The sequence below is a fragment of the Lactuca virosa genome, chromosome 7 (genome assembly GCF_052849685.1).
Source record: "Lactuca virosa cultivar CGN04683 chromosome 7, Lactuca_virosa_CGN04683_v6, whole genome shotgun sequence".
NCBI classification, from domain to species: domain Eukaryota; kingdom Viridiplantae; phylum Streptophyta; class Magnoliopsida; order Asterales; family Asteraceae; genus Lactuca; species Lactuca virosa.
In genome coordinates this window covers 201,931,454-201,943,539 of record NC_136432.1, presented here as the reverse complement: position 1 = coordinate 201,943,539, position 12,086 = coordinate 201,931,454, and the positions used below count along the sequence as shown (strand labels likewise).

At 32.8% G+C, this 12,086-nt stretch overlaps 2 protein-coding genes across 3 annotated transcripts; both read left to right on the top strand.

The window, feature by feature from the left end:
* Positions 1-4,747: 4,747 nt before the first annotated feature.
* On the top strand, positions 4,748-5,682 carry LOC145127464 (uncharacterized). Its single transcript, XM_079062656.1, has 2 exons — positions 4,748-4,835; positions 4,916-5,682. The coding sequence occupies exons 1-2, from the start codon at positions 4,748-4,750 to the stop codon at positions 5,680-5,682; spliced, it is 855 nt and encodes a 284-aa protein (XP_078918782.1).
* A 1,261-nt stretch (positions 5,683-6,943) lies between these two features.
* On the top strand, positions 6,944-10,060 carry LOC145125300 (DNAJ heat shock N-terminal domain-containing protein). Of its 2 annotated transcripts, XM_079060774.1 has the most exons (10): positions 6,944-7,078; positions 7,453-7,565; positions 7,704-7,763; positions 7,881-7,963; positions 8,042-8,207; positions 8,509-8,638; positions 8,856-9,014; positions 9,101-9,273; positions 9,458-9,538; positions 9,859-10,060. In XM_079060774.1, the coding sequence occupies exons 2-10, from the start codon at positions 7,479-7,481 to the stop codon at positions 9,949-9,951; spliced, it is 1,032 nt and encodes a 343-aa protein (XP_078916900.1). In that variant the 5' UTR covers positions 6,944-7,078; positions 7,453-7,478; the 3' UTR covers positions 9,952-10,060. The 2 variants fall into 2 exon arrangements, with proteins under 2 accessions (XP_078916900.1, XP_078916901.1); XM_079060775.1 differs by lacking the exon at positions 6,944-7,078 and having other exon boundaries at positions 7,548-7,565; positions 7,838-7,963.
* Positions 10,061-12,086: the final 2,026 nt, after the last annotated feature.

The window sequence follows — 12,086 nt, the reverse complement described above, 5'->3', positions numbered from 1 at the left end:
AGATGATCATAAACATGATACTAAAGTACTCTCCCATCTTTTCAGATTTGAGAAACTTTTATCTTTCTGCCATACTTTGATTCTTCTTATTCGTTCTGTCTCACATTGAAACTTCTCCAATGCTACAGACTTATACTTAAACTTATAAGTATAACCATATTTACTGAACTTAAGTAAATCATGACGAATAGTCTTCTTGATCTTTTGTGGTGGACTTGACCAGTGCACAAGAATGTGTACTCGATCCCTTAGTCCTTTCCTTATTCACATAAGGAATTAGTCTTAATTTTCCAAGCTGAAAGTTCTCATTCATCATACTATACAACTTGCATGATTCCAAGTTTCGGTCCAATTGAACCTTGCGTGATGCGAATCTTTCCTTATTTGGTAATATTAGACACTACCACAACCGAAAGAATCAAATCCATTTTTCCAATATTGCTATCAATGGAATCTTATAAGCAACAACTTTTCACAAATGCCATTGTAAGGATACTTAAAATAAATAAAATCAAAACCTTTTTCTTTTATTTTAAAACTTTGCGGAAAAACTTATCCTTACAATCCATATGAAAACCTTGTTGTTATCTATTCCTAAGCAATATAAATATCATAACTCTTAAGTAATAGCCCAAAATTCTGATCACCGAACCATGCGATTGGAATCCATCTTCGCGATCAGAATCAGCATGTACTTAATAGAGTTAGACAATGGACTTTACCTGAAGTAGAGCCAAACTTATTGACTTTAACATCCTTAGGTAAATTTGGCAGCTTCGTAACCAATGCCCCTTCCTTTGGCAATAGTTACCTATGGATCCTTGATAATGGGACTATCTCAGACTTCGCCTCTCTCTTTACCATTGGGTCAACCGAGTTGACTATGGCCGATCCCTTTCCATTGGGAAGAGAGAGCTTTACTGGATATCCAATGTCATCATTGTCAATGTCCATAGCGTTTTAGGAAATTGATCTTAGCAAATAGATAAGATCATTAAGGGTCTTGTCTTAGTCTGTTTCATAGGATTCCCAAAAGAACTCACTATGTGACTTAGAAAGTAGTTGAGCCACCAACTTTCTCAAGACTTTGACACCCAACTCTCCCGGCTTGTCAATATGTGACTACATCTCCAAGATGTGATCACACCTAGACCTTGCCTTGCCAATAGGGCTTGAGTGACCTTAAACTTTTTAGGAACTTGTGGGTTAGGGAGAATAATTGGAGGAGGTGAAAGAAGTATGATATCCATGGGACATCATCTTCATTTAGGAAAGCTTGTTTCAAGAGATTTGGGAAGATCATAAATGTCTAGACCAGACATCTTTTTGGGAGATATTCAAGATAGTTGATTTAAAGTCCTTAATATGACACCCAATATGAAATATTAAGGCTAGGACCCAACAAACTATTTTATAACTTAGAAGAGGGATGCCGTAATCCAAGCTATAAAATATTTGAAGGTAGGTGAATGACGATTCACCAATTTCCACCATGAAAAACGAAATAATTTATTAGGTTTTAATTGGATTTGAAAGTCCTAGATCTTTGAGATTCATTGAACTGTTCAAAGGCATGTTTCAATCTCGAGTGTGCCCTTCAGGTTTTTTGACTGGGATGCCGAGGATCACAAAACAAGGTGTGAATAACCATGCAAATATACTTGGTACCCTTAATATTTACCCCTTAATCAGTGTGCCGGTTAACCACACACGCTCCACCGATACTATGATAAATATTAAATTACCCTTCGCCTACCTTGTTAAGTCCAGGTTAGTGTGCCGGTTAACCACACACGCTCCACTAACGACTTAAGCAAATTGCAAAGTGTAATTTCATGGGTTAGCACCAAATTCACATTTTCCTAAGTAACTAAGATTGGGTATTAATAAGAGTTTAGTTACTTAGTATTTATCATTAATACTTTTAATGAAAGGAGAATTATAGTCCTTGTCCTACCCGTTCGGCTAACGACCCTCCACCAGTCAAGGAAGCGGTGGGTGAGAGTGGACACCCATTAAACTGCCATTTTATCGGCAGTAACCTTATACCCCCCTTATAGACCGGCTTCGTGAATGAGGCCTACTAATGGTAAGACTGACTTTACTCTTATACATATATATAAATATTATTAACTTATAATATTATAAAGTATAAGGGTTGAATTTTAACTTTTAAAATTCTAAGGGCTAACTTGGAATTAAAGTATTCATAAGTGAAAACTTTTCAAATTCCAAAACTTGAGGGCAAGTTTTGAAACTATTCAAAACTAATTAATTCCATAACTTATGAGTTTAAAGTAGTTTTAATTAAAAAAAAAACTCTTCAAGTTCCATAACTTGAGGACAAGTTATGGAAGACTTTAAACTAATTAATAAAAAAAAATAACTTTTTTTTATTGTAACTTATGGAACTAATTAAGGTTACATTTTTTTTTAATTTAATGAAGAGACTCTTGAACCTCCATAACTTGAGGACAAGTTATGGAGTCATAAAACCATTTAATTAGAACTAGACTCTTCATTTTGTAACCTTTGCCAACTTTTATGAGTTTTATGATTCTTAAATGTGACTTTTCATATAACTTGAGGACAAGTTACAAAAACACAATTTGGAATCAACTCTTAGATTAAAATGGATTGAAAACAACTATTTCACACAACTTTTCTATTAATCTAAGAACCTCATAAGAACAAGATAATTCAAATCATCAATCTTCAAAAAATTAGCATGAACATACAAACTAATACAAATCTTGAAATTATGACAATTATCTTAGAAATTGGATTAGCATGAACATTACCACATCAAAAACAAGTTTATAAGTCCAAAAACATCTTAGGGTAATGTTCCTAGTCCAATTCCAGCCAAAACAATCGAATATATGCATCCAACTCGATTTTTCAGCTACTTTTGCAAGTATAACAAGAAAACAAGCCTAGGCTCTGATACCACTATTGGGTTATGAGCATTCTAACACTCCTAAGTGTACATGCAACCCTAAATACCTTGGATCTATGTTTTCTCTATTATACATACAATTATGAACATCCAAGGTATTATCCTAATCTAGCATACAAAATAATAAATATAACAAGATAGAATACATACCTCTTTGATGTAGAATGTCTTCATGAAGCTTGAGTGCCTAGTGCCCCAAGTGTGACACCTCAAATGGTTCACACAACACCAAATACACTTGGAATAACTTGAGAGAAACTTGAACACTCCTTGAAATCGTCTAGCCCTCACACTCACACATTAGTGCACGATTTCTTGAGCCATGGGATTCTTTTATATGGTGGCTATTAGGGTTACACCATGTAACTCATAACTTTACCCATTCCTTATGCTCCATGGATTTTAACCTCCATGGAGTATCCATGGGTCACCTCATGGACTTAGTCCAACATAAGGAATCTTGGATCACAAGCCCACATATATAAGAATGAATGATTTACACAATCAACCCATATATTTAATTAGTCTCCTTTTGATCACTTAATTAATTCCAAATTAATTCTTGATCAATACTAATTAAATAACCTTATTAATATATTAGAACTTATAATATATTAACCAACCTTAAGTGTTATTTCTCTCATTATAAATGCATGATGCCATGCAACCCAAATGGACCATGCCGGGCCGGGTCAAGTCTTACCAATTATAGTTATGGACTTAGACATTAATCCAACAACTATACCAAATCTTGCTAATAATGAAGAAGAGAAATGCCCATGGGTTATCTACTGTAGTAAGTGGAAGCATGACATAGATTGGATGGTTAAGACATACACGAAAGAGCATCGATGTCTACAAACAAGGAAAGTCAAAACATGTGACTATAAGTTCCTTTGAGAGCATATAGTACAAGTTATTGAAACAAACCCAAAGATTCCTATTAGGGCTTTACGAGATCAACTCCAACGTGAGTACTAGATGGACATTTCACATATGAAAACTTTTAGGGCAAAGCAGGAAGCTTTAAAGCATGTTCAAGGAGATTATGCCAGCCAATACAGGTTGTTGAGGGATTACGTTTTAGAGGTACATGCACGTAACCCAGATACTACAGTTAAAATTGATGTTGAAAGTGAAGAGAATCCAACTGCTGAGACAAGAACATTCAGACGTATCTATGTTTGCATTGGAGCTTTGAAGCGAGGTTTTGCAGCGGGAAGAAGGGACTTTCTTGGACTTGATGGAGCCTTCATGAAAGGTCCATATCCAGGCCAAATCTTGTCTGCTGTGGTAAGATCTTCTTATTTCTTTTTGTATTATCTGTTCTTTATTGAAAGTAGTGTTAACTAACCAATGTTTTCTGGCAATTTATGTATGTAATCAAAGGCATTGGATGGTAATAATGGGATATATCCTTTAGCCTACGCTGTGGTTGAATCAGAAACATTGAATTCTTGGACTTGGTTTTTAAGTAATTTGGGTGATGACTTAGGATTGGGAACCAATTCCAATTTCACGTTTATGAGTGACAGGCAAAAGGTATTCAAACCTATCCAAACTAGGTTTTATAGTTTTATAGTTTTGATTTAGTTTTACTAACATACAAACATGTTATGTTGCTAGGGTTTGTTGCCTGCAATTTCAACACTATTTCCATGTGCAGAGCATCGATATTGTCTTCGTCACATACACGCGAACATGAAAAAGATCTGGAGGGAAAAGGAGTTCAAAGATCTTATTTAGGAATGTTCCACGACCTCTAATGTTCAACAATTTCATCAAGCAATGAAAAAACTGAAGAAGCTTAACAATGATGCTTACGAGTGGCTGAAACAAATACCTCCTCAAAGTTGGGCTCGCTCCCACTTTACTGGTATATTGATCTTCGCTCTCTAATTAATAATTTTAAAAGAAGGTATATTGAATACTGACATAGAACTTGTCTATGTTCAGGGAAAGCACATTGTGATGCTTTGTCTAATAATCTGTGCGAAGCATTTAACAGCAAGCTAGAAGAAGGTCGTGATGCACCAATCATTAACTGCATTGAGTTCATTAGAGATTACATTATGAAGAAGATAGTCAAAGTTGACAAGGAAATTCAGAAAGTTGTAGGTCCTTTGACTCCTACAGCTACAACAATATTGGATAAGATAAAGAGTAAGGCAGAACAGTATATTGCAACATTTTGTGGTGATGGAAAATATCAAGTTGTTGGACCTTGGCAAGATCAGTGTATTGTGGATGTAGGTGTACAAAGCTGCACATGCAAAAGGTGGGAATTAACAGGAATACCGTGTAAACATGGTGTGGCTGCTATTTGGGACATGGGGAGGAATAATAAGGATGTGGGTATCCCAGAATCATTTGTGCATCCATGTTACTGGTTATCAAGCTGGAAAGAGATGTATTCTTTTAAAGTTAGTCCAATCAATGGAAGATCCATGTGGGAGAAGTCAGTTATACCAACAACTTTGTTGCCTCCAAAACATTGTGTTCTCATAGGAAGACCAAAGAAGAAGAGAACGATATCAACTGTGGAAAATGAGGACTTTGTTAGAGGAAACACAACATCGAGAGCCCATAGATCAGTAACATGTAAGAAGTGTAACAATGTTGGTCACAATGCAAGAACCTGCAAAGGGCAAAGACCAATTGTTGGTGGGGGTGGTGGACAGTCAAAAGTCAAAGGAAAAGGGAAAGGGAAGGCAACAACTTGATGGTTTGTAAAAGGGATAGTATTTTGTTACTTTCAATATGAATGGATTGTCTTATGTTGCTACTTGTAATAGGGCTAATATTTTGGTACATTATTTATGAATAGTTTGTAATAGGGCTAGTATTTTGCTATTTGTTTTGGCCAATATGTTGGCACTTTTGAATGAACTAGTTTGTAACAACTAAATCTCATTGCCCTGTAATAGTTTGGTACTAGTTAATGGAATGTTTTCTTCTTATGATGCACCATTGCTACTTGTTTTGGTCAATATGCTGCTTATACATCACTTTAAAACATAATCAATACAACACAATACCATTTTCATTGATCTTAAAGAACTTAACCATTTGCATTACAATACTTAGACAACTTAACCATTACAGAAGAGGATACCATTACATTCACTACTACAACCTAACCATTACAAAAGACTTTACCATTACAATAACAACTCATCTCCACCTTACAACTTGTAAACAAGTATCACCAAGAACAATACCCAACTAACAAATAAACATATCTTCAAGAATAGATTTTCATTTTTCAGCTTCTTGTTCAACCTCACAAGCCAGGAGATTGTTAATCCGTCAACATGATCCTTTTCATCATCATCTACCCAATCAATAAATCCTTTACGTGGTCCCTGTCAATTTCAAAAGCCACGATTACAATACCCACAATCGCATACAATGATATCTCCATCTAGGGTTACGATTACAAAATTCTCAACTACAATATACCTTACTTGGACATGCGTAATAGGGTCTTCCTGGATTATTGTTAGTAGTTGAAGTCCGAATTACAGCAACACGCCCACAATCGCATTTAACCATCCCTGATTTGAAGGAGAGAAGGTGTAACGATTCAACGATGGAGAAATTGAAAGAAACTCAAAATTAGGGTCGATCTGATGAAAAAGCGACTATTTAAAGATCGTTAGCAATGGTAAATGACTATTATACCCCCAACATGCAAGGCACGTGGGGTGTCTAACGGAAACAATTGCCGGATTGTTAAAATAGGGACTAGGCGCGTTACACAATAAAAACTTGAGGACAGTCCGAGTTAGAAAAATAAGTTAGAGACCAAGCGTGCAATTTATACTAAACCACAAGGACCATTCCCGTTATTTACTCTATTAAATAAGTCCATCAATTTTTGAAATACAATTTTTATTAAAAAAAATTTAAACCACGTCGTCAAGGAACAATCCATAAAGCCTAACGAACACGTTGATAATGACTGTCAATCGTCACGAACAATTGGACATACGTAAGTTTATCAACAGAAAACAGAGAAATTCCGAGAGAATCAAAGGACTTATTGCGTTAATTTCCGGAATTTCTTTTCATATTCGTACATTGATCGATTGAATTTCTCCCGTGATTGGAACAATCGTAAGCTTCCTTCCTCTCTCAGTTTATCTTTGATGTATGTGCGATTTTGTGATTGTTTGTCATCGACGAACATTTCAAATTTGTTAATAAACATATATGTTAGCAATGATTCGAGTAAATTGGTTTTTATTTTCAATTTACAACAAATGAATCTATCTCGCCTGGATCATCCCCACAAAGTTCCAACGCTAAAGTGCTTAATCGCGACATTGAAAATCAAATGTGTTACTTTGCAAGTTCAGTTTTTTTGTGGCTTGTAAGCTCTTTGATAATCCCGTTAAACTTTACAAAACGTGTATAAGTTGGAAGAAATCGTGCTGATTAACAACTTCTGTGTTAGGGTTGATGTAAAAAAACGCGTTTCTTCAATGTAGGCTTCCAAATTTGTGATTTCTGAAGTATGGTGAAGGAAACTGAGTATTATGACACATTGGGAGTCAATCCTGAAGCATCTGCATCTGATATTAAAAAGGCTTACTACCTCAAAGTACGTTTACTCATTTCTCATGAATCATGATTCACTCCAATTGCTAAAACTTTCAAAAAGATAATATTTTTCATTTAAATGTTGTGTTGCTTGATTGATATCACACTATGTAATTATACAACGTATGTTATATTTTAGGCAAGGATAGTTCACCCTGACAAAAATCCAGGGGATCCAAAAGCAGCTCATAATTTCCAGGTATGTTGCTTAGGTCTATAATCTTTTAAATTCTACATTAAATTTCTCAAAATCTTCCATTTTAAATATTGAAGATTGAAGATAAATGGAATTCGCTTGTATTTCTTCATCATGAAGGTGCTTGGAGAGGCTTACCAGGTTCTAAGCGATCCTCAAAAGCGTGAAGCATATGACAAAAATGGAAAAGAAGGATTAAAACAGTAAGTATAATTCATTATTTCATTACAGCTTTCTTTATCATGAAGATTTTTAATAGAAACAATTCCTACCTTTTATAGGGAGACAATGGTGGATCCTTCAGCTGTTTTTGGAATGGTATTTGGTAGTGATTTATTCGAGGATTATATCGGGGAGCTTTATATGGCTTCTATACAGACTGTAGAGCTTGAAGAAGAGTCAAAGGTTCCTGAAGTTCGCAGACAAAAAATTCAGGAGAGGATGAAGGTTTGTTTTTTCCCATTAAGTGCTAAGGGTGAATTGTGAAAATTGAAGGAAAAAGTAAATAAGGGTTAATTCGTAAAGTACACAACGTGAAAGATTTGTTTCCCTAACTTTCTTTATTAAGTTGTTTTTTCTGTATTGAGTAAAAAAGACGTAAAAAAGAAACACACATATATATAGTTTACTAGATTAAGTCATGTCCCTAAAAATTCTATTAAGTAAAAAAGATACAACACCTTACCAAAAGGTCTTAATTGCTAATTGTTAAATACATGTTGAAGCTTTGGTGATCTGTGTTGCTTAGGCATTACAAAAGGAGAGAGAATCCAAGCTCATAGCAAATCTTAAAGATCGCCTTCGACTATTTGTTGAAGGCAAAACAGCGGAATTTGTAGATTGGGCCACATCGGAAGCTCAACGTCTTTCACCCACAAGTACGTTCTTAGTTACATCCTTATCTGCTATCTGCTATCTGCTATCTGTTATCTGCTATCTGCTATGTTATTTGGGGCAGTGACTCGTTTTTCATCTTTAATATGTACAAAGGACGAGAATACCTTTCTCTTTCTTATCATAAAATATGATGCAAAAAAGTTTGTCCAGTCCAGTCTCATCAGTTCAGTGTGATAAAGGTTTCATGTCTTGTGTTAGCTTTTGGTGAGGCTATGCTACACACTGTTGGCTACATCTACACAAGGCAGGCTGCAAAAGAACTTGGAAAAGATAGAAGGTATATGAGTGTCCCATTTTTTGCAGAATGGGTTAGGGACAAAGGACACCAAATTAAATCACAAGTTTCAGCCGCTTCAGGTTCAATTTTTTTTATAAGTCAACAATTACGTTTATTGATATATTAAATGAACCTGAAATGTTTATTACCTTTTCATTCTATGTAGGCGCTGTTCAATTAATTCATACCGTTGAGGAGCTGAAGAAGTTAAATGAATCAAAAGCCAAAGAAGAGGAGATAATAAAAGTTATTGAAAGTAAAAAAGACGCAATGTTTAATTCCTTGTGGCAGCTTAATGTTGTAGATATTGAAACAACATTGTCCCATGTTTGTCAAGCTGTGAGTTCATGTATCACACAGGACAAGACAGAACAAGAACATAATGAACTTGTATTGTGTTTGGACCAAGACTAATACCAAACACAATACAGTCTGTTCTATTATGTCCTGTCAAAAAAATTTCGTATGATACTGTGGTTAATATAATTATTAAATTATGAGATAATTTTTTTTTCCACTTTAGGTGCTTAGAGATTCTAGTGTTTCAAAGGATATTTTAAAGCAGAGGGCTAGAGGAATGAAAAAGCTTGGAACAATATTTCAAGTAAGTGTTATATTAGTAACATCCTATCCAGGGACGTACTTAATATGTGGGCAGAACTTTTATTTATTTTTTTATTTATATTTTTTTTTGTCTCCGATTAAATTTAAGTAATTATTTTTAGAAAAGGGTTTTTATAGTTTGACGTATTTGGGGAGTAGTGCAAGATTTGATTATTATATACTTCTTTCATTTAGTGGAAAGTGGAGTGTTGGTCTTCATAAAAATAATAAATAAATAAAGAACTTTAGTGTAGTAATCATAAGGGTATTATTCTTTTCAGTATTAATTTCAAATAATTATTCTTGATATGATTTTTACAGGGAGCAAAGTCGAATTACAGAAGAGATAACAGTTTGCGCCAGGAAACCACCGTGCAAAAAACAGCTGCTTCTTCATCTTCTTCATCAAAATAATTTCAAATGTCGACTATTCATATTCATTTAACATTGTGTACTGTATTATATTAATATTAATATTCTAAAAAATGACACATGTTTTTATTTTACCGAAAAAAACATGTTGATTTTTTTAGCGAAAAAAGCATTACATGTTTTTTTTACCGCTTGAATTTGCCATTCTTCATGAATTTAAGTTATTCACGTTTTTGTGATTTTAATTTTATAGTTTTGATTTATATACACAAAAATTCTCAATCAAATCTTCAGAAATCTGCGTAATATAAAATAAACAAAAAAGAACTAAAAAGCACGCTAATTTCATGTAAATTAATGCAACAATATTGAAATTACTAGATGGGGTTCATGATAGTATACACACGGTTCTAAAAGGCGAAACACATGGCGTGACGGTAAGGCCTAACCTATTACGGGTTTTGGCGTTTTTCAAGACCTGATGCAATGTGGTGATTTTATATTAATTTATAATTATATTGCCAATAAATATAAATTGATATCAAATATAACTAGTTTTTAGAAGTGTTATCAACAATAAATGACAAAAAGTTAACAAAAACCTCAATACTTGTATGTCCGATTAGAAAAAGACCTAACAAAGAGCAAAAAAACGTGTCTCAAAATGAAAAAATATGCGTCATGACACACCATATCACACCCTGTCACACGTCATGCCTAACAGCAATGCCATGAATCGGAGTCGTGCCCCACACCATGACATGCCTTGGTGTGCACTATGGCATGTCTTTCACTTTGATCAAGGTTCTAAATAGTACGTCATGACTTCAAGGGTTGTACGTCTCTCTCTCTCTCTCTCACACACACACACACACATATATATATATATATATATATATATATATATATATATATATATATATATATACTATTAGAAAAAAATATATATAGAATCGTAAATTATATACAAAATTGGCGTTTTAAGTCACCCCTTACAAACAATGTGACTCGTCATCAACTCGTAAAAACTTGAGTCTTGACATTGCCGCCAAGTCACACCTAACGTTATTTATAACTTTAGTTAAACCTACTAATTAATCAAATTTAAAGATAAATTAAAAAAATAACGGCTTTTCTATATAAAGTTAATAAAAGAGAAAAAAGACAAATTTTTGCGGTCTTTTAACCATTTAGTGAAAAAATTAAGAGAAAACCAAAATAGCCTATGAAATATTAGGTGTGTTTTCATGGCATGCAATTTTGAAGGCTCTTATGTGATATATATATATATATATATATATATATATATATATATATATATATATATATATATATATATATATATATATATATATATATATATATATATATATATATATATGAGATATCTTCAGAAAAATCTCAATATTTTAGGCAAATTTTTAATAAAATCCTAAATTTTATTTTTTGAATAAAAAAGTCCTGACTTTTTCACTTTTTGAATAGAAAAAGCCCAAGAAACCAGCTAATTTATTCACTTTAGCCCTTTTTGACCTGTTCAGCAGGTCATAAGACCAAATTGTTAATTTTTAGAAAATAATGAGACTTTTTTGCAGATTTCGTCAAAATTTTTATATAATGTGTAAACATATTTTTTACATATCTATATCTATTTTTACGTATTTGTGTATTTTATATGTATATATTTACGTATTTTTATGTATTTTAAATGTATAAACGTATTTTTTTTACTTATTTATATGTATTTTTAACCATTTTACATATTTTTTTATGTATTTTTATGTGTTATTTTTTTATGTATAATGTATTTATATGTATTTTTACGTATTTATGTATTTTTAAAGCTTTTTATATAGATGTTTATGTATTTTAAATGTATAAACATATTTTTTATGTATTTATATCTATTTTTATGTATTTTACATATTACGTATTTATGTATTTTTTAAGTGTTTTATATAGATGTTTTTGTATATTTATGTATTTTAAATGTATAGACGTATTGTTTTACGTATTTATATGTATTTTTTTAAAGTATTTTACATATTTTTTGTGTGATTTTATGTATTATCTATTTATATGTATTTTTGCGTATTTATGTATTTTTTAAGTTTTCTTATATATATGTTTATGTATTTTTATGTTTTTTAATTGTTTAATTGTATTATTTTTACGTG